Genomic DNA, 23,731 nt, shown 5'->3' with positions numbered 1-23,731 from the left:
ATACAAACCAACAGAGATGAAACACGACTGAGTTCTACAATATATAGAGCTATGGAAAGACTAAAGAAAATATTCTTTACCCATATTTATCATGCTACATCCCTCCCTCCCTCCCGTAAGATACTAATGTCTAAAATGAAATGCAGATGCAGCTCCCTATTTATAGTCGGAGAAGGCAGCAGCTTCATACGGTGCTGAAGAAGCACTTAGAGCACCTTGCTGGCAACACCCCAGCCACCCTTATCCATCCCCGTAAGATACTAATGTCTAAAATGAAATGCATGTGCAGTTCCCCATTTATAGTCGGAGAAGGCAGCAGCTTCATAAGGTGCTGAACAAGCACTTAGAGCACCTTGCTGACAACACCCCAGCCACCCATATCCATATATTTCTTTGGCCACCTATAAACTTCACACGTCCAGCTGGGAAGAGTGCTTAGTAAGCACTACTAATGGCTGCCTTAGAAATTGAGACACCTCATAAGACATAAAATCTAGGGTGATTTTGTCAACAATAATAAAAAGTTACAATATTAATAATAGATCAACAATATTTATATTAATTATAGATAGGTCAATCATGTATTACAATACTCAAATGCATTTAAAATTAAAAAAAAATTTACAAAATTTGCCACTACAACCGGCACCGACTTCAACTAACACACACACTCTCTCTCATAGTTTTATATTTGGAATAAGGCAATACGGATTAGACATTGCAATGTTGTGTCTGTTTCCTGATTCTATTTTTTATATTTGGATTTAGACATTGCATAGCATTGTCCATTTACTAGTTTCATTTTTTTCATCACTCACATGCCTCCTACATGTTTCTTTGTACATTTGGATTCAGACACTGCTATGCAATATCCATTCCTAGTTCTGTTTTTCACTTTTGGATTCAGATGCAGCGTTGCAGTGTCTGTTTCCTGGTTCCATTTTTTCCATCACTCACACGTCTCTCACACTTCACACCCCATGCAACTCCTGAGTTTTACATTTAGATTCAAACACTGTCATGCAATGTCTGTTTCCTGGCTCTATTTTTTACATTTAGATTCAGACACTGTAATGAAGTGTCTATTTCCTGATTTTATTTTATTTTTTTACATTTGGATTCAAAGTCTGTTTCTTGGTTATGTTTTTTAACATTTGGATTCTGACACTGCAATGCAGTGTCCATTTCCTTTTTTTTTTTTTTTTTTTTTTTGAGTTGAGTTGACTTCTCCATGTAATCTCAAGATCAGTTCCATTGGAATAGAAATCCAACGACCAAAGCCTCTTCCCCCTCCACTCATTTTTCTCCCTCGTAACCCCACACTCCACCGTTTGCAAGTCATCCATGCTCTAAGTTTGATTTATTTTTTTGCTATCCCTTACAGGTTTAGCTTTTTATTTGTCATCTCTTTCTTCTTCTTATTCATCTTTGAGATGTCTCTCTTTATAATTCTTCCATAGTTAAGAAAAAAAATCTCTACAACCAAAAGACATTGGTTTGCACGATCCCTCTCATTGTTGTTTCATTAACATCGACTCAGATTTTAAGCTCAAGGGATTTGCAATTGAGGGATGTGGCGGTGCTAGGTCTGATTTTGGAAAAGGTAAGGTGAGGGACCTGGAAGTGGTGGTTGTGGGTTGGGTGGGTTGTGGCGGTGTTGGGGTTGATTTTGAGGTGGGGTTGAATTTAATTTGTAATTTGGGAAGTGGTGGTTCGAGGTTGAGAGCTTCAAAGTGAGGGAGAAATAGGAGAGTTGAGGGGAAAAGAGGAAGGATAAGAGATTTTGGACATTGGAATTGTATCAATGGATGGGATTCATCAGTCCAGAGGATCCCCACAAAATTGATCCAGAGAGGATCTAAATCCGTATTTATAAAAGCTTAAGCCCATATTACATTAATAGAGAGAGAAATAGAGAAAATGATAGAGTAGTCAAATTCTAACTATTTATAAGGGGCATTTTGATATAGGTGCCTCGTTTTTTAATTTTTTAAACTAAACATACAATCCTTTTGAAAAATTGATCAAACATTTTCCTAAAATTTTGGTTATTAATTTCAGTTTTTCACATAAGTTTATTTTGTTTAGAATTTTAGTTTTTCACGACTTTTCCTAGACATTTTTTTTTTCTTTTCCTCTTATCGCTATATTTATGCATTTATTATCCATCTCTATGCATTTTTTTTATTGTTTGTTATAATTTTACTTTTTTTTTGGGAATATAGTAGAATATTTATAAATAAAAAAATTGTCAATCTTTTATTTAGAAGGCCCAACACATAATAAAGATTTGTTTGATTATATAGCTACATCTAGTTACCTATAATATGGACACATTTAGTTTTATAGTGTAAATGTACCAAAAAAGTTATCAGATAGAGACATTTGGTTTTGTGGTACATTTGTGATTTTTTGTTCATTTGCTTTTTTGGTTCATTTGGAATCTAAACATACCAAAAGAGCTACCTAACAATGGGCACATTTGGTTTTATGGTACATTTGGTTTATCTGTACATTTGAAATCTAAACGTACCCAAAAGGGTTACATAACAATGGGTACATTTAGTTTTATGGTACATTTAAATTTTTGGTACATTTAATTTCTCGGTACATTTGAAATGTAAACGTACCAAAAGTCAATACTTTTGTTCTCAAATGTACCATAAGTTTTAAGTATATTTTTTTATATATCTATACATGAAAAAATATGTATTGAAGACTTTTTATTGAGACATTTTTAATATAAAGAGATTTTTTTTTTAAATACTGATAATAATGTAATGAGGAATTAGTTAATTAATTTTTTATTTTTTATTTTTTATTTTTAAAATTTCATTTAATGTGTAGAAGGGGATTGACGAAATTAAATTCCTATATTGTAGGCAATTAGTTGCTAAGTTACCTTATGCCTCTATATAAATGCATTTAAATTAATGACATGGAAATTAAATAAATAGAAAATTATTGAGGTGGCAATTGATCAAAGCACCTTAATCAAATCTTTAAAGACTACTTACACACAATCCCATATGGACACGTGTTTAAGTTTTGATTTTTTTAATCAAAACTTAGACACGTGTCCACACGGGATTAGTTGTAAGTAGGGATGGCTGCTGAAATGTTCAGCAGCCAAGTTAATTCCATCTTTAAAAGGGATGAATGTTTAATCTAACAACTATAAAAAAATATGTAGTGCATTCTAATTTTCCCTATTTATAATGACTTAAAGTCTATGTGGCATCATCATTGACCTATGCTTAATTAATAAAAATATATCATTGAATACCTGGTTACTAACCAATCAGTACCCAATTTACTCACTATATTATGTGGCCCAATAAGATTGTAACACCTGTTTATTTAATATTCACTCAAACTCTTTGCTATGTTGATAACCATACACCTACCTTTACCCTTGCCATGGCAAATCTGCATATTTGAAGTCCTTCCTCCGATCCCATCCCTACCTCCTCATCCAACCTCACTCCTCTGTTTGAACCCACCCTCGTCCCCTCTAACCTATCTTCTCCTTCGTCGCCTTCTTCTGAATATCCAAATCCAACCAAACCATCACCTGACCTTTGATTAAACATGATTTTCAAACTAAACATGATTTTCAAACGAAAAATGGCACTGCACAAAGAATAAGTCTAGAAAATACTGGGAAGAGTGTGAGATTTGTCGCAGAGAGAGGTTGGTGGAAAGATTCATGTTAGAATCGACGAAAAGGTTGGAGGAAGAAATGTGTGTATACTTGGCGGATGAGGATCATGGTGTAAAAGTTTATTACTTATTTGATCAAAATAAATTTTTTTTTTTTATGTATATAAAATACAGGTCTTTACAGGTATTTCCATTTGCAATGTTTCGAGCATAAGTCTTCGAATGAAGATCATGGCAGATATTTATTCAGCTTTTTCATGCTACTGTTGGTTTCAATGGTTTTTCAGCTTTGTGATGGTCAAGTGGAGATTCACGTCTTGTACCTACATAAAGTGGTTTATGTTAGCAACGTTCTAATCAGTGAAATCAAACTTGTGATGGTTCGACAATCCACTAAATGGAGAGAAGAAGATTGTGATTGGTGTTATGAGAAATAAAATTTCCAGAAGCATCAAAGTTAGAACATTCGGGATTCTAACACATGGTTTATATGAACATCTTCGGATTTTTATGGGTGTTATTGTTTTATGAAAACTTCGGGTTTGAGTTTAGTTTGAATTTCCGGTTCATAAAAATGAGGTTTCTACAAGAACACAGAATACAAGGTACTGATTTAAGCAAGAACACAGAATACAAGGTGCTGATTTAAGTGTAGTGGATTTGGGTTGTTTCAGGAACTCAAGTGTGAGTACTTCGAGACTACGAAAGATAGTTAACGGTTTAAAAAAAAGAAATAATTTATTGAATCATTAATTGCCAAAAAGTGGGCTTCAGGCCAGTAATTTTAGATGTTTTGTCAAATTAGTGGATTGTTGGTCACTTTAATTAATTCAATAGATCGTAACCATCCAGATTTGATAGCAGGAGCAAAATAATGATATTCTAGTCATATAAGCTTTAATTGGCTTTAGGCCAAGCAACAATAAAATTATATTTTAATAAGTGTAAACCAATAACGTCCCAATAATTATATGGGTACGGTTATAAAGTGGGGATACCAAAATATGGCATCGGGGTCGAAAGAGGATGCAGCCCAGCTTGGTTTGGGCTGGCTGCAGTACACGAGAGAAGGCCTTGCAGCTTGTCTGCAAGCCAGTGAGCCACTAGAATACTACAAGAGCAGCCCAGATATGGCTGCAGGCTATGGGCCGTGGTCTGGGGCGAAGCCCAGCATGCAAGGCTGCTGGCAGTGGGCTGTGACACGAGAATCCTAGCTGAAGACTGGCTTCTTGTCGAGAGCCTAGGTGTGGGCTAAACTAGCAAGCGTCGAGCTTGCTGCAGGTAGGCCAAGGTGCGGAGACAAAGCCCAGCAAGTGCCAGGCTTGCAGGTAGTGGACCAGTGTGCAGTGGACAAACCCAGCAAGGCTGCATGCCTACTGGTTGTCGGCTCAAGGCTTTAGGCCCGTGTAGGAACCTAACCCAGGCCGAAGATTGGTTGTTTATGTAGGTGCAGCAAGCCCACGGGGCTGCTGCAGGTGGTCCATGGCATCAAAACGACGTCGTCTAGAGTGATGGTGTGGCTGCAGGCTAGCCAACTCAGCTTGGTGCCAGCGGCGTGGAACCGCGGCTCAGCTGCAAAAATCCAAGATTTTTTTAAAAATTTTTTTTATTGACATCTAGAGACATCTAGAGTTTGGACACCCTAATTGCTTCTAAATTATTTCAATGCTTTGACTCGAAAATTTCATATAGCATAATTGCATATTGTATAAACGTGTATATATATATTGACAAATATATGAACATTTACAATATATATATATATATATATATCAGAAGGAAAACATAAATGTAGGGATTCATGCATCATGAGAAATGTTTTCATGTTTCAAATATCTTAATTTATTGTAAAAGAACCTGATTGGCAAAAAAACAACTAAGCCTTTGAATTTGTAGAAGATTCTTCCTGGAAAGCCAGAATTGCATCTTTAATCTGTTGTATCATGTTCAACAAAGAAAAATCACATTGAATAAATAGCATGTAAATCAATTCAATAAAATAATAAACTAATCATAAAAGGAATGATTAAAACGTAATATTCTCCTAATTGAAGATCAAACGCTCTTTAGGGTAGCGTTAAGAGCGTGCTGATAACGTGTTGAAGGTCTAATTTACTAAATCACTATAAAGGACAGAGAAAAAGGGTGCGACAGCGGTTGAGAAAAGAGAGAGATGTAGTCTGGGGTTTATTCCAACTCATTGTACCTTTATTTATAGTAGTAGGGAAGGTAAATTCCTTACCCTAATATGATTACAACTCTAATATGATAATATATAGTCTAAGATATACGGTAGAATCCTATAAGAATATCCTAGATATGATAGAATTTACACAATCTCATTCTTAAACTAATAGGACTTCAGCACACGCACAATTTTGATTGCATTTTTTGGAGTATGATTCTCTCCCCTCCAAATTTCTCTCCCCTTTTATTTGAACGGTCGCTATTAAAATACGTCAATATTTTGTGTTGAATTCTTTATATAGAAAGAAAAACAAACAGTAAAGTGAGAAACAAGGGGAGGAAAAAGGAGGGTATTTGAAGGAGATGAGAATCCTACTCAATATTTTTTTCTATGTTTTGATAATCACTTATACTTGATATATATAAGAGGAAAAGGATAAGTGTGTAACTAATTCCATTAGCCTCCAAAACTCGTTGGGAAACATTCCGGAAGTGGCAATACGTGTATATATATAACTTACTCCCCAAGTAATTTGATATATTTCTAGTTAGAGTCGGCAAAGAAAAAGGAAGTAATTTCTTCTCTGGCAAGGATTTTGCATGCCTTTTTAGGATGTTTGCCACCTTTAGTAATTCCATTCGTCACCGATTCATATTTTTGCATCCTAATTTGGTCCACTTTCCTTCCTTAGTTCCCTATCAAATCCATTCTCTATTTAAGCAACGTAATAATTGCATTATATATCTACAAGATACACGTTTCTTCTCTCTATATCATTCTTTTATTTATTTATTCTTTGGTGAAAAGACCCCGCACTTTGATAAGTCTGTAAACAATGAATACAGAAAATAGCACACCCGCAAGAAAACCTTTGGGCAGAGGGAGGATTGAGATTAAGAAGATTGAGAATCTGAGTAGCAGGCAAGTCACGTTCTCGAAACGGCGTAATGGGTTGCTCAAGAAGGCCAAAGAATTGTCAGTTCTTTGTGATGCTGAGGTTGCTGTCATCGTTTTCTCCAGCACCGGAAAACTTTATGAATTCTCAAGCACCAGGTTTGGTTATTGAATTTTATAAATTTTTTACTTCGTGATTTTCTTTTATTCTGTTATCTATCACGGTTCAATGATGTTATCAATAGAAAAATCACAGATTCGATGTGAGATTTTTCTACCTTTCATTTTCTCTTTAATCTTTTGTATGACCTTGTGTTCTAGTTTTTGTATTCATCAAGAACAAGATTAAAACCCTTTAAATTCGCAGTCGTAAGTAGAAGATCTAGGGATGCACAATAAACAGTAGAAGATTTAGGTACTTGGAATTTACCAATATTTAAAAAAAAAAATTGTTAAAAGCACTGGCGATTCTCAATTAATAATGCTTTAAATTAACACAACAAATACTCTTGAAAATTCCACGAATAAATGTTTTTGGTAATTCGAAAACTGCTCTCAAACACAAAAATTTCAAAACAATTTGGGAAGTTTTCACCCAAATTAGAAAAGTTTGAATTTTAGGGAGGAAAGATAAGGTTGAGGATGAAGTTTTCTGAAATTGGTAATTCACCAAGAGTAGAAATCTTAATCGAGTAAAAGACTGTTTGGCCAATATATTTTGGGACATATAAATCGTGCACGTAGATTGCAGAGGAGGATTGGGGCTTTGCTCCTCATTACTGATTTAATCTTTGTTTTATAAAAATCAAAGCCCATTAACATTGAGTAACGCACAATATCTCTACTAAATAATAAAATACTCATTGTCAACCAAAATTTTATGAAATTACCAGTTTAACCCTCTAATTAAAACAAAAGATGAATAATAAATATGAGACAAAAATGTAATTTCACAACACCAAATTTTACTATTTTTTTTCAAAGCCTCATCTACATGTAATCCTAACATATTTCTAATTAAAATAAATAAATAAATAAAACTTCCCACCCCACATTCTCTATCACTCTCTTCCTCTCTCCTTCTATTTCAAAAAATAAAAATAAAAAAAATTTCTCACACACTTTGTGTGCCCATACGCTAGTTTTAATTAGAAGAAATGTTCCCTTCGTTTCAAAAAAAAAAAAAAAAAAGAAAAATAAAAAGAAAGGGGAAATGTTCTCTTGGTCATCTAGTGACCAAAGAATCTATAATTATACACTATTAGGTTTTGATATTAGGGGTGAAGAATACTTGAGTTTGATATTAGGGGGTGATGACTAAATGGATTTGCTTTTAACGTTTTAATATCAATTTTTATATAATGATATCAAATTCAATAATAGGTGATCATGAGTCCTTAATCAACAAGTGACCAATAAAATGAGACACATATTTTGACTTACGGAAATATTACTTCTTATGATTGAAATTATTAATTACCGCCTCTTCTATTTCATGTAGCATGGACCACACTCTTTCAAGGTACAACAAGGGGGGCCTAATAGAGCATCCACAAAAAGAGCGCTCCGGTGACAATGAACCTGTAATGCAGGTTTGCGATGCATGCATGCCGCATGTGTACAACAATTAGAAATTTAGCACAAACAGTGCTTAATTTTTTTATTACTTTTACAAATAGAAATTTCTTACATTCTGATGTTGAACAAACAGGCAACCAACTCTAACTGTAATGTAAATGCACTACAGAATGAGATTGCAACACTACGCTTGACATGCACGTAAGTCATTTTTTGATCTTGTCACTTGCAGATACCTTACTGATTAAAATTAAGAATTAATACTACTTGAATGTTTCATGGTTAATAAAAAAATGTCATGGTTCTGTTATATATACTGAAGACAGAGTATCATGTTGGATTAATGTGATGTGCTATTAATTAGAATTCAAAACGATGAACCTTGTTTGACCAGTACTATACAAAGGGAATGACTCATTTTACTCATTTACTAGTATGTATTGTATGATTTTGTGCATATGATATTTTTATGGTTTTATTAGTAATAGGATATAGTAGAATTTATTTTATATGTTGAAGTGATGGGTTTGGCATGTAGCAAAGGATATGTAGGAGTAAGCTTTAGTTCATAACATATATGTAGGTTTACACAACTTATTAAACGTCTGGCTAGGGTGAGTAATATTCGAGACAATCACGATTCACAACACACTAACACAAAATGCCAGTGCCCTGGTGATGCTAGTATAAAATGTATTCTTATATTTGGAAAATAGTTTCTCATAGGGGTACAAATTTAGGCGGGTTGGAAACTCTAATCTAGTATTTACTATTCGGGATGGTTTCATGTGGGTTTAGTTGGGTTTGAGTTTTAATTAGGTTAATGTGTTTACTCGGGTTGGGTTTGACCAACTTTATTTAGTTCCATTTTATTTTTGCATATTTTTTTAATTTTAAACCAAATAATGTCAATCTTAAATTAAAATTTCATTTTCACATTATCATCCACACAAAAGTTAAAGTAAACAAGTTGAGACTATTTCTAATGTTTTAACCATGCAAAGTTAAGACATATACCAAAGCTTCAACAAACAAAAAAAAAGTGTAAAGTAACACTATCATTCATTATCCATATTCAAATTGACAATAAACTTCAAGTATATTCATTTCAAATTTTATACATAACTTATATAATATAAAGTGGGATGAAAAAAATATGTGCATGATTGAATTCAAACTCATAATAGAGTTGAGTTTGGCTTGATATGGGCTGGCAAGGTATCAACTCACTTCAGGTTGACCCAACCCAAGTTGCATTCCTAATTCAATATGTAAATTTAGTTGATTAGGTATAAGTGATCATTTAAATTTTATTGAAGCAAGTGGTGAATTACCTTTCTTTTCAACTCATCCCTCTCCCTTAATGTAAATTAGTGTAAAATATCGTGTATACTAAAAAAAAACTAAATTTAATTGTAAATAAATTGTAGATAGAATATTTATGGAGCTTTTACATCTTAAATTTACATCCCTTTATTTGAATGTAAACTGCTTTTTTATTTTTTATTTTATATTTATTTTATATTTTTTTATTTTTTAACAAACGATATTGTCTACGCTAAGGGAGTGGGGGAGTGGGCTAAACTTCACAATGACTAGTAATAATGTGATTCAAATTTGCTTTTGACAAAAATCGAAACTAAAACCTCTCACTTACAAGTGGCTTTAAATATAAACTCTTAAATTCGTGCTCTTGTGATATTTCTACTTGTACAGGCGGATGACGGGTAAGGAACTGGACGGCGTTAGTTTGAAAGACCTGCAGCGTCTAGAGGACCAACTAAGTGAAGGGATATTATGTGTCAAGGACAAGAAGGTAAACTTTTCCTAGCAAGTGAAAAGTATTCTTGAGTGCTTTGTTTATCTAGTGAGAAATGAAACGTTACCAAGATTGTCTCAAACTTTAACTCCTGCCAACCATTTTATTGTATTTTATTTGAAAAGACTATAAGTATTTCGATCCATAGGACTTGACTGAACATTTTCTACCATTGCAGGAGGAAATACTTATGGAGAAGCTCAAGAAGTCCAGATTACAGGTAAACTAACCACAGTAACCATCTCTGTTAAGCACGTTTATCTTTTTCTTCCAATAATATTAGCTCCAGCATATTTAAGAACCCTAGACGTACGGATGCAAGATTCAGATGTCACAAATTCCCCTTCTTCATTATTCCTTGGCATTCTTGCATGACAAGGTATTGACATGCATCCTAAACATCGGCCATGAAGGATTTCTATTCACCTGATGTTGCTCTTCCTATCTTTAATTTTGATTGTATATATTGGAAACGGTTGTACTAGAGGTTTCATGCTTTAGTGAATTTCTTTGCATCCAAAAAAAAAGAAAAAAAAAATTCCACCTTACGTTGTAGAGTAAGGAACGATTGGTGGCATTCCATTAAAAAAAATTCCACCTTACGTTGTAGAGTAAGGAACGATTGGTGGCATTCCATTAAAAAAAATTCCACCTTACGTTGTAGAGTAAGGAACGATTGGTGGCATTCCATTAGACCTTGCAACACATAATCGACGTGGAATTCCGTGCTTTTAGTTGTGCTTTCTTAGTTTCTTTGTACCTTTTTCTTAAATCAAAAGATTTACAGAAATTTGCATAGTTCAGGAAGATATATATTGGCCAATACAAGAAAGCGATGGTCAAACCAAAGTTTTTTTTTTTTTTATTTATTTTTTATTTTTTTATCTCTCCCTTCCTTTATAAACATCGTTAAATAATGTTTATTTTTTGTAATTAAAATTTGTATTATTCTCAGGAACAAAAGGCCATGGAGGAGAGCGAGAATCTGCGCAAAGAGGTTAGCATTAAACTTCATCCACGTATAGACATATAGCGAAATCTTCTTCACAGAATATAATATAAAACTGCTACATCGTTTAATTTTTTTTTTTTTTAATTTTTCACTAATTAATTTTATGATATATAAATTAGCTTGAGGAGATGCGGCAAAATAAGAGGTCGAATTGGCCAATTGTGGTTGCATCCCATCCTTTGGAGAGGAGGTTTTCCTGCACAAGCTCTAAAGCCGTTTCCAGTTACAAAGCAGAAGAAAGTGACCATTCAGACACTTCTTTGCATTTAGGGTACGTATATATGCTCTTCATTTCATTTCTTCATCCATATCCCACATTTCTCCTAAAAATATATTAGTTTCTTATTACAAATATATTTTCTTTTGACAAATTATAATTTAACCTAAAATCTAATACACGAAAGGAAGAATTCAGATCTTTGGTATTAAAATTGCATTAGACTAAAAGGCTAGACATGTTTTTTTATATTTTACTTGTTAGTGTGCGGCTTACCACAAGTCTCTGTTCTTAATATAAAATTTTATTGTACAAAAAAATATATAACATTTGCTCTTTACAACAGAGCTCAAAATACCAAACTTTTACGAACTCTAATTGTTTAAAGTTCCAGAGAAATACATGATATTTATCTAGCAAACATTTCATTGGTTATATAGGTTATCGTCAGATGTTCATCGCAAGAGGAAGGCAGCTAAGATTGAACACAATTCTAACGATTCAGGAAGTCAAGTGGCCTCAGACTAATACCGTTGAAGAGTTGTTTTCCCATTCCAATTTTTCTCATTAGTTTAGACTTTTGTTGTTCTCCTTGTTAGTCTTGTAACTCTCCGTTCATGAGTTAAAAGTTTTTTCTTGAACCATATAGACATATATACAGATCATCAAAGATTCTACATAAAAATAACTAAGCGCAAATGGGTTAGTAAGTTAATAAAGCGCTAACAACTTATTTATATCCACTCCACAATGAGATCTCATGATTCAAACCGCACTTGAGTGCTACACGCACATATAAGCAAAAATATTAAACAGATATTGGAAAATAATAGCGTTTTTATGAAAAACAAAGAATTCTTTCTGGACACCCAAATTCATATATTCATATACCCTTCACTTGTCCATCACTATAGCCCAATACATACTATGAACAACTAAGTTTCATATGAACAAAATATGGGTTAGGCCAGCTAATTAACCTAGTTTTTTAGGCTTCTTGCACTCATATCAGTGCACGACATATTGTGAAGGGAGCTCAGCATATGCCCTATCACTAGTAGAAAAAATAGCTTGCGCGACAAACAATATTTCGTCGCATAAGAATACTTAGTGCGACAAATACTTGTTGTCGTCGCATAAAGTCAGCAAGAAAACGTAGGGTAATTTTTTTGGCGCAAAAAACTTGCGCGACAAAAAGGGGGCATTTGCGTGACCAATGATTCATCGCGCAAGTTTTTGTTAGTTTTGACCATTTACTGCAGGTGAATCAGAGAAATAAATACCGCATTTAATACAGATGTTTGCGCAACAAAGCCTTCGTCGCGCAAAGGTACTAACCTTCCTATAAATATGCGCTTTTGTTGTCCTTGTTCTTCACAATTCTGCTCTTCTTATTCTACACAATTTTGTTCGTGCTAGGATGGCGGATAAAAAAAGGATGAGAGTGTACGCGACACCAACCCGCATGATTTGAGGGAACATTTTGAGCTTATGCATGCAATTGCTATAGCCATGGGGAATAATTGTCCCACTGCTGAGTGGCGTTCTTGGGAAGATGTGCCCGGGAATGTGAAGAAGCTTGTGATGGATGAACTATTAGTAAGTATATTGTTGATAGATCAATAATTAAGTTTGTGAAATTTTTAGTTATATGTTGGAATTAATTATTTGCATATATGTGTAATAGTGTAAGTATACTCTTGATGATGATACGAACGAACAGTTGATGAAGTTGATGGATGATGCGTTGGAGAGAGGTTACAATCGGTGGCGTTATGAAGTTTTGCGGAATGGACCAGGACCATCCAAATAGTAGTTTTAAATTTATGTTTTGTATGACAATATTTAAATTTTAGGTTTTTATTTTATTTTTTATATAAGTTATGTATTTGAACTTAATTAGGCTTCAATTTCCGTTGGTTTTATTTATTTATTAAGACCTAATGTAAGCACCTGTCCTCGGTTTATATGTGTTTTCAATCTTCAATGAATATCGTACTTATGCTAAAAATAATTGTATGGATTAAGGCATTAATTATTTATAGAATAAATATTTAAGGTATTAATTATTTATAGAATAATATTTCAGGTATTAATTATTTATAGAATAAATATTTAAAGTATTAATTATTTTTAGAATAAATATTTAAGGTATTAAATATTTTCTGAATATTTGTTTGTAATTATAAAATTTACGTAAACATAGATATCTATGTTTATGTAAACTTTATAATTACAATCATTTCATTCATCGCACAATATATTGTGTGATGCTACTTTCGTCGCGTAAGACAGCTTTGCATGACGAACATCATATATTTGTTGCACAAAGCACGGTTAGACTGTGTTCAAACCTTTCCATTTATTGCGCATTTATGACGCATTTTGCACGACGAACATGGAGATTTGCGCGATGAATGGGTTCGTCGCGCAAAGGTGTCCTAGTGCTATATAAACACAGTTGTAGAACACTAGTTTTCAAAAAAAAATTGTTTAAAAAAAATGGCCGATTCTGGAGAAGGTTCTAGCAAAAAGAAACTTGTAGTGCGATCAGAGAGGTATCAACGGAAACAAGTGCCATGCTTTGAAGGCAAAAATATGGCTAAGGCGTACATCTAATTTAGCTATGACATTGGGAATTTGGTGTGGAGGGATTGTTCTACCGTGTTTGAGTCTTGGAAAAAGGTCCCTGAGGAGTTGAAAAAGTCCTTGTTAAGGGACTTATCGGTAAGTTTGTAGTAAATAATGAACAATTATTTTTGTTAAAACATAATATGTAACATCCCACATTGCCCAGGGGAGTGGATCATGTAAGCCTTATATGTATATTCTCATCTCTACCTAGCACGAGGCATTTTGGGAGCTCACTGGCTTCGGAGTTCGAAACTCCGAAGTTAAGTGAGTTCATGCGAGAGCAATCCCATGATGGGTGACCCACTGAGAAGTTCTCGTGTGAGTTCCCAGAAACAAAACCGTGAGGGTGTGGTAGGGGTCCAAAGTGGACAATATCGTGCTACGGTGGAGTCTGGGCCGGGATGTGACATAATATTTTTTAAATTACTAATTTATTGTTATTGGTATTAATGTAGGTTCATTGGGATGTTGATGAAACCGATGAGAAGCAACGAGTTTATGTGGATGGGTTTTTCAAGCAAAGTTTCCGGCAATGGAAGTTTGAGTGTTACGAGCGAGGGACGATTAAAGTTAAGGAGGGTTGTTTTTTTTTTTTTTTTTTTAAATAAGATTTTGTGGACTTCATATTTAATTTAATTAATAAATTTATGTTATGTGGATAATATTTACATTAATTATAATTTCTATTTGGGATAGTAAATTAGTTTTGTTAATTAATTTAATGTTTAATTAGGTTTGAGTTTTTTATTTATAATAAAATAAAAATTTACAATACATACAAATAAAACAGAAAAAAATAAAAAATAAAAAAATAAAAATATGTATTGCGCGACGATACATGTTTTTGTCACGCAATTTGTTGAAAAGAATAAATTGTAAAGTAAAGGAAACAAAATAAAATAAAAATTCTAAACCTGGGCGACAAATGTTTCTTTGTTTGTTGCGCAAATAACATTTGCGCGACAAAGACCTTGTTCGTCGGGCAAAACCATTCGTCCAAAGTGAACTTTTAATCTGGATTCAGCCATGTGCAGAGGCCAACTGCAAAAAAAAATTGCAGATTGTGCCTCTGCACTCATCCCTTCGATTTTGCTCAATCCAGCCTCCATCATTTCCATTTTCTCTCAATTTCATCATCTAATACTCCCTCCATCTTCTCTAGGTTGATGGAGCTATCTCGGTGTGTCTTGTAAGCGTTTTTTGTCGTTAGGGTAAAAGTATTAATGTAAATTCATACTAACGCCATTAATTTCGTTGTCTATAGGGATATTGTGTGTGATTATCGATTGGTGGAGAACGATTGAGAAGGTATTTTCTTCGTTTTATTTTTTTAAAATATAAAATTAATTAAATTATGTTGAACTTAGTTTGTTATGTTTATATTGTGTTGTGAAATTATATTTATATTATGTTGTTAAATTTGTATGTGACGTACAAATATGTATTGTGATGTACGGAGTTAATTGAAATTAACTTCGTACTTGTTTTTTATTTTTAGTAAAACTTAGTTTCCCGTTCGATGATTAGTTGGATTTCGTGCATGGATGCGAAAGCATGACTGTAGTTCAATTAATTCTTGAATTGTCCCATTATTTGGATAATTTGGGAATGCACAGTTATGACGCGTAGTTTATGGTTGAAGGATTAGGTTTCGGTTATGGAGATTTCGATGTCATCTCTGTACATTCTTCAGGTGGTACATAGGTATTTTATATCTGCGTCGTACCCCTGAAGAACTGTATCGAGATGCTACCGAAATTCATCCATGTCGAAATCTAATCTGATGTAGTCGTAAATTACGTGACATGGCTATGCATTCCTGAATAGGATAGGGCCCTTACTGGAGGCATAAGGTGACATTATCCTTTTGTATGAAGTTGTTGTGATTGCTGTATTGTTATTGTGGTTCCAAGAATTATGGACAAGACGTGGATACAGAACCGAATAGATGCGCGAATGAATACTTGGATGGAATCGAGGATTTTATTAACTTTGCACGTACACACAACCCGGGTGCAACTAGATTCCGATGTCCTTGTAGGAGGTGTAACAACACGTTAAGGGAGACAATTGAAAATGTTCGATTTCATTTAGTAAGGAATGGAATGATTGAGACATATAACTTGGAACCATCATGAGGAACAATTAGACAATGCTTCGTCTTCAAACGCTACAAGAGTAGACAATGTTGAACCTATTGTGGAACTTATTGTAGATCCTAATGAACAAGTCATGGATATTATAAATGATGCTTTTCCATTTGCATCGACAAAGACCAACCAAGAAGGGGAAGATGACGTGCCTACACCAATGGATAGTGTAAAGTTCGAACAATATGAAAAACTATTAAAAAATACCAACCAAGAATTATACCTGGGGTGTGAGAGCTTTTCCGTTCTCACGGCCATTATGGAGCTAATGCACGGAAAAATAAAGTATCATATGTCGAACCAGTGTTTCGATTACTTTTTGGGGGTTTTCAAGAGAATGCTTCTGAAGGATAATTGTTTGCCAAAAGACCATAGACATGTGCAAAAGACCTAAAACTTCAAGAATAAGTCATAATATTTCCAAACCTTAACCCTACAGAATCTATTTTCATCTTGATGGAATAGATCATTGGTTATGCACCTATTCGTGCCCCTACCAATGTTGTTGAGGAGTACTATTCTCGTAGTCAATATGTGAGACTAATTTTGCTCCACCAAACATCGTTGGAAGAGTAGTATTTTGACATAGATGGCCTTGTTGGTTGAATGCCCTTGGTAAACCATTTACTTTGTGAACATTTTTTTTTATGTTCTTGGATTCACATTTGGTGTTTGTTTTAGTTATGGATAATCTTAGTGATATTGTTCTTGAATATGAGTTAATTGAATCATGTTTCTTGTATACATATGACCGAATTCAATTAAACACGTGATTAGGTAGGAATATGGGAAAGTTAGTTGTCTGGATGAATGCGATACTACGCACACTAACTTTACACCTAAGTCACATCTCTAGCAATGACTTCAAGTATATCCAACCTAATTAAGAGCATTGGCATGCTTCTCGTTGGATGAATGGTACCAAATTACCATTTAAGAGACCTTATATTCTCCCCATTCCAGAAGAACATCGTTGAGTTTTAACAATATTCGAGAGAATAGTGATCATGAATTAAACCACTGATAGAAAATAGAGTGGAATATATTTGCACTACCTCCAAAAATGAGCATGAAGCTTTACTGCTGGGCCAATGGGCTGTCTCCCAACTGGGAACACGCCACACGTGGCTGGCTTGGAGCTGGGTGATTCAAGTAGTCTACTTGTTGTGACACGACCTTTTGGGACACTTAGGTCAAACAATGATGCCACGACGCATCTCCTTACTCGAAGTAAGGATCTTGCGCTTATAAACACACTTTACCAAGCCTGCTCGTTGGGGAAATTGATTTTCTAAACCATCCCTAGCAAAGATACAAAACGACTCTCTTTTCATAGTGGATTCAAGGGAATATATGTGGACTAATTCAATCAAAATGTGGACCATATAAATACTTATGGTTTTGGTTGATGAATTAACAAACTGTTCACATGTTTACCTACACACATTGTTGCTAAACCTCCTAGCTAATTTTAAGGGTTCACCACCCCACTTATCCCATAAAGTCTGGAAGACTAGATAATGCCTGAGAGTTTATATCGACAATTTACGATAAGTATTGCATGTCTTTTGGGTTTATAATTGGACATCGAATTCCCATGTTCACCCTAAAACAGCCTCGCATAGTGTTCATAAAGCGCAAATTAAATGATCGCCCGAATCTTAGTGAACGCACCAAGCTTTTGATTTCTGGCTTGGGCTATGCAATCTTGTACGCATCTATGTTGGTCCGCTTTGAGGCCCATTGCCACTTAACCTTTTTGACGTTACATTTGGTTATTAGGTACGAACCTAACACTTCGTATTTACGTGTTTTGGGTATGCATTTCATGTGCCAAGTTGCGTCGCCGCAATGTACCAATATGGGTCCTTATAGAAGGTTGTGAATCTTTGTCGATTACTATTCTCCTTTACACTAGCTCTTTAAAGCCTTTGGAAGTGATTTCTTTACCGCTCATTTGTGGATTGTTACTTCAAAGAGATAGTTTTCCTACCGTTAGGGGGAGATAAGGACGTCAACATTCCTGTAGAATAGCGCGAATTTGCATGAATGTTGCCCACTATATCTCATCTTGATCCCCATACCGTACAAGTGTGATAAGCAAGTGCAATGAATTCTAGCTTTCAGGATGTTGCTCCAAACGCATTCCTTTGGTGTAGCTAAAGTGACGAGATCATATACCAGCTGCAAACATGTCTGCAAGGATAAACGTACTTAAAAGAGGTTGAGTCAACTTCCTCGAATGATGCACTGCCCCTATTAGACAGTTTGGCTGCCCTTATTGGACGACCCGGTACATTGGTGGATAGCCAATCAATTTGTCTCGACCTGAAGCACGACAGATCACTCGGTTCATAGGATTCACTTCCCTGGCAGAGGAAGGTCACGACACAAAATGAATCTATACTTGATCGCTGTCTCAAATCATTTCCATCTCATGAGATTAATTTAGATTATTCTCGAGACTTGAAGTTCTTGGTCCAGTATATTAGTTTGGATGAGATAATGGAATTAGAATGAGATTATCATCGATGATGTTTTCACTTATATGGTAGCTACCGACTTAAATGAAAACAACGATATCGAACCGTGTTCCACTGATTAGTGACAACGTAGAACTGATTGGACAACAAAAATCACAATCTAGTTTAAATTCCTTACCAAATTGAGTTTTGGACCTATCGTTCCTACATTGCCGAAGGTAACCTTGTTGTGTTACAAGTGCGAGATGAAGTGTGATGAGATAAATGAAATAGTGCGATATGATGCACGCCTTACGACGCAAGGTTTCTCTTAAACACCTTATGATTGACAACAACTTTATGAAATGTGGTTAGTGTTCTTCATGAAGATAGTAATACAAAGATTGACATGTAAGTTCCAGAAAAATTACATGGACTAGTTCAAATAGTTCCAAATCACGGAACACCTTCTCAACTTGTTTGAGGCGTTCACTTACGGATTGAAGCAATCTGACGGATGTGGTATTACCTGTCTAAGTGATTATTTGATCAGTTAGGAATCTGAATTATGCCCTTGCGTGTTAAAATATGAAGTTTTATTCCAAATTGCTAAAGTTGCAGTTTATGTTGGTGACATGAATCTCACTAAGACTCTAGAAGAGCTTGAGAAAACTGCCTTACACTTAAAGATGAAATTTGAGATGAAGGATATTGGAAAAACTTATTTATACCTTGAACTGAAGTTCAAGCATTGTTCTGACGGTACTTTGGTCTACTAGTCAAACTACACCCCGAAAGTGTTACCTTTAAGTATACCTATGATCTTCCATACGCTATAAGAAAATGAAACCCTTGAAGAGGTTATGGAATCCGAAATTCCATATCTAAGTTCAACTTTGCACTTTGTTGAATTTAGCCTATTGCGTTAGATAGGACATCTCCTTCGCTGTTAATCTATTGGTAAAAATGCAGCACTACGCCTACACGCAACCACTGAATTTGTATTAAAGACGTTTTTTCGCTACCCTGAAAGGTACTACGGATTTGGGCTAGTCCTCATGCATCTCGAGCATATCCAACCCCCTTGATCCTTGGAATGATGCTTGCCTTGTTTGTTATACTGACGCTGGTTACTTATCAAACCCACATAAGGCAAATCCCTAAATGGCTATGTCTTTACCATTAGGGATATCGCAATATCTTGGAGGTCCAAATTTTGACTTTAGTTGAGAAATCTTCGAATTACTCCAAGACTCATCTTACTTCACTACGCCACATATGAGACATGGTTGAGAGCTTTTGTTGAGCATATTCGAAGTACTTGTTGTTTTCATCCATCGTTAAGTCCCGATGACGATCCATGAAGACTATACTATATGTATCAACCCGACCTAGACATGATACATCAACGAAGTCAACGCCAAGACATATTGCGTCTACATCTACATCAGCAAAGCATCAGGAGATTGAAGTCATGCAAGCCAATCCCAGACAACCTTGCCGACCTCTACAAGATGTCATTGCCTAAGTCAACCTTCCAGAAGCTTGTCCAAGGAATTGGTATACCTAACTATCATATGCAATGCTTGTAGTTCTCATTTGGAAGTTCTGTCAAACTCAGGGGGAGTATCCAGAAGTATACTCACTTAATCTTAATGTACTATTTTTCCTTATGATTAGGAGCATTTTTCCCATTGGGTTTTCTCTACCTAACTAGGTTTTGACGAGGCACCCATCTTGGGCTGGTCATACCCTTGTGAGCTCTTCTACTTGCGTCTAGAAGATGTATAGTTTTGACTTAATGCAACTTCTCACTTTTCTCCTTAGTCTATGTGTTTTTCTCCCACCTTAGGTTTTACCTCGTGAGGTTTTGTGAGTTTTACCTTTTATGCATTCTTCTGTTGATCTAAGACTCGCATTCACTCATTATGCCGACGACTTCGTCAACTGTACTTGCTTAATCGCTACAGACCTGATGTGCCATCTAGTTTAGTATTTACACACTCAAGGGGGAGTGTTGCAGTCCTATTAGATTAGGAATGTGTTTGTGTAAATCATAGTGTATCTAGGGATATCTTGGAATATTCTCTAGGGTTAGATATTATTCTATTAGAGTTGTAATCCTATTAGAGTAAGGATTTAATGTTCCCTACCACTATAAATAAAGACACAATGATGTGAGATAAAACACACCTCACAATTACACATCTCTCTCTACTCTCTATATGCCGCACCCCTTCTCTCTCTATAATCTCTATAATTGTTCATTAAACTATGCCTACAACATAAACAGTCTACTATGTCAACTAAACAAACGCTTTTTACAACCCAGATGATGGAATTGTGTAAAGTGGGGCACAAATGAAGAACACAAAGGATAAAGTGGGATATAATATGGTATATGGAGTACTGATAATTTTGTGTTGTGCTTCTACTCCGTATTTTCATTTTCTAATCACAAAGCGCTCTTTCAATTTAACTCTTGTATTAGATGTGGGGTTATACACATAAACACACGAAAGTAATTTTATTTACTTGAAAATAGCGTTGTACACATGCATGAAGTACAAATCCATAAACAAATGAGAGTAAATTATACTTGATAATCCCACATATAGAGATGCACTACATTAATCTTAGGTCTGGATTAATCATCCCGTGGTACTTCATTTGATCTAATTCTCATTGATTTTGATTGGTAAGTCTAGCTTATGTTGTAGTTGATTACTCTTGGTGAGAGGAGAAACAAATGACGTGTCATATTGTCATCTTTTGATTTTTTTTTGGCGTGACACTTCTTCTTCATTGGTGTGTTCGGTTTGAAAAGATACACATATTCTATTCGAGGAGAAATTTTTAATTGTGACGGGAAAATAAGTGGTACACAATGTGTTTTAATAGAAGTGGTGGGAAATTTTATTTGTTAAGTTATTAACTTTTTAGCACACATATCACACTATTTGTATGGTGATACATAGTGTACCACCCCGTGTATCGGTCACATTAAAAAATATCTCCTATTGGAGAGACTTTTTTTAACTAATCAATGGTGCAATTAATTAGTTTGATCATTAGTTTCATTTGTAGAAATTAGCGGAATTAATAAATCAATTTATCTTTTATGCCAAAACTTAATTTTCTGAAATTTTCTGAAATTGTCAACTTTGTTTCTCATATGTGGACAGCCACCACTAATTGTAGGGACGTACAATAGTGGAGTGCACCTTGAAAATCTGATTTTGTTAGAGTCTAATTTAGTTAGAAATGCGATTGTGTAAATCCTATCGAGATTTTGTAGAATCTTTTAGATAGTTTTCTTATTGTAATGTAAGTCTAATTTAGTTGACTTCTAAGTCGCTAGTGCCGGATGCTCTTTTTTCTTTCGACTGGGTTGAAATTTTCGGCAAGATTTTTATCGAGACCCATTATGCACCATATTCCCAAGTTGTACGGTTTTCTAATCATCAATAAATATCGTAATTTTTCTAAAAAAAATTGGTGAGGAATTTACATTCCTACTATTATAAATAAAGGCACAATGGGATGATAAATCAAATATCAGAATTCACCAAATCTCTCTCTGCACCTCTGACACCCCTCTCCTTCTCTCTATAACTCTTCAGTTAAATAGGCATACAACACCTTATCAGAAAGCTCTTGTCGTTGTGGTAGAGAGAGTTTGTCCATCTTATCAGAGTAATATTACGTTTCAATCATACTTATTATGATTAACCTTTTATTTATTGAATTGACCCGTATGCTATTAATTCAATTATTCATTCTTTCAATGGCTATGTTGAATGTAGTACAACACATTTGAAGTGATATCTCGACTTTTGGAGAAGAATCTTCTACAACTAGGATTCAAAGACTTTATTTCGTTTTCAACTAATCAGGTTCTTCTAAAATATAGACTTGATTTTTTTTATCAGGCCCTGTTTACAATAAAAAACATTCCTAATGATGCATGAACCTAACCTATTATTTTATATTCCATCAACTGTAGGTTCATGCATCATGGTGAATGTCTATGTTATAGAAGAACGTAATTGGCTGAAAATGAAATAAAGTCTTTGAATGCTAGTTGTAGGGAAATTCAAAATTTCATCTCCAATGCATTGTATCAGGTTCAACGTAAAAAGAGAAAATTGAATCAATAGTAAGTATATTGATTCAATAAAATAAATTTTTATTCATAATAATAATGATTGAAAAGTAATACTCCCATGATTGAAGATGAACAAACTCTCTTTAGCGTAGCGTCAAAAGCGTGCTGATAACGTGTTGTAGGCCTCTTTAACTGAAGAATTATAGAGAAGGTGTGGCAAAGAGTAGAGAAAAGAGAGAATTGGTGAACTCTGCGATTTGTGTTATCTCACCCAATTGTACTTTTATTTATAGTAATAAGAAAGGTAAATTCCTTATATTTTAGATATTACAACTGGAATAGGACACTATCTAAAATATATGTAAAATCCCATAATAATTTACTAAGATTTACACAATCAAAATCCTAACTAAATTAGGACTGCATTAAAATACACTTGAATCTGAGTATCACTTTAATGAAGAAGTTGAAGTTTCACGTTAAAATCAATTAATAATATAAAGAGTAATCTAATTATATATATATATATATGTAAGATTTATACTTTTATACTCAACAATTACAACCCCAAATTTCACTAAATTGTTCTGCAAATAAAATAGTTTAGCGTGATCACCGACCACGGTTTCCGAGTCCAACACCATTCTCCTTCCTCAAGAACATTTCCCCCCTCTTAATTTTCAAATTTAGTATTGGAAGTGCAAAACGAGAAGCGTGCCAATTAGTCATGCAATACTTTGTTAATTAAACAATTAGTCATGCAACACTTTGTTCATTTTCATACGAAACCTACATACACGCACGCACAAAACCCACAGAAGGATACAAACATAAAAGATCCATCTCTTTTTTTTTTTTTTTTTTTTTTGGTCTGATCCCAATTAACAGCTCCGACCAGAGAGAAAATTAGCTACCCACCACCACCTTTTTCTAATGCATAATATCATGTGAATGATATCAAGTCCAGTGTATGTACACATACCAACTGTATATATATCAAGATGTA

The 23,731-nt window shown here is 34.5% G+C and overlaps 1 protein-coding gene and 1 long non-coding RNA gene across 3 annotated transcripts; both read left to right on the top strand.

The window, feature by feature from the left end:
- Nucleotides 1-6,424: 6,424 nt before the first annotated feature.
- Nucleotides 6,425-12,056, top strand: LOC137713940 (agamous-like MADS-box protein AGL18). Of its 2 annotated transcripts, none has more exons than XM_068453301.2 (8): nucleotides 6,425-6,904; nucleotides 8,247-8,337; nucleotides 8,457-8,524; nucleotides 10,040-10,139; nucleotides 10,321-10,362; nucleotides 11,098-11,139; nucleotides 11,274-11,425; nucleotides 11,812-12,056. In XM_068453301.2, exons 1-8 carry the CDS (start codon nucleotides 6,687-6,689, stop codon nucleotides 11,897-11,899), a joined length of 801 nt encoding a protein of 266 aa, XP_068309402.1. In that variant the 5' UTR covers nucleotides 6,425-6,686; the 3' UTR covers nucleotides 11,900-12,056. The 2 variants fall into 2 exon arrangements, with proteins under 2 accessions (XP_068309402.1, XP_068309403.1); XM_068453302.2 differs by having other exon boundaries at nucleotides 6,577-6,904; nucleotides 8,247-8,328.
- Nucleotides 12,057-12,790: 734 nt separating this feature from the next.
- On the top strand, nucleotides 12,791-13,382 carry LOC148691361 (uncharacterized). The gene is made up of 2 exons (XR_015955487.1): nucleotides 12,791-12,970; nucleotides 13,059-13,382. It is a non-coding gene; the product is annotated as an uncharacterized LOC148691361 (long non-coding RNA).
- Nucleotides 13,383-23,731: the final 10,349 nt, after the last annotated feature.

The sequence above is a fragment of the Pyrus communis genome, chromosome 14, assembly GCF_041283825.1.
Source record: "Pyrus communis isolate YQ-2024b chromosome 14, ASM4128382v1, whole genome shotgun sequence".
NCBI classification, from domain to species: domain Eukaryota; kingdom Viridiplantae; phylum Streptophyta; class Magnoliopsida; order Rosales; family Rosaceae; genus Pyrus; species Pyrus communis.
Note: the sequence above shows the minus strand (reverse complement) of the source record. Positions and strands in the feature narration are given on the sequence as shown.

Excerpts from the sequence above, each read along its gene's own strand:
- LOC137713940 (XM_068453301.2), top strand. The coding sequence starts at position 6,687 with ATGAATACAGAAAATAGCACACCCGCAAGAAAACCTTTGGGCAGAGGG. Across the intron at positions 6,905-8,246 it reads TATGAATTCTCAAGCACCAG|CATGGACCACACTCTTTCAA; the intron begins GTTTGGTTATTG and ends TATTTCATGTAG. Across the intron at positions 8,525-10,039 it reads ACACTACGCTTGACATGCAC|GCGGATGACGGGTAAGGAAC; the intron begins GTAAGTCATTTT and ends CTACTTGTACAG.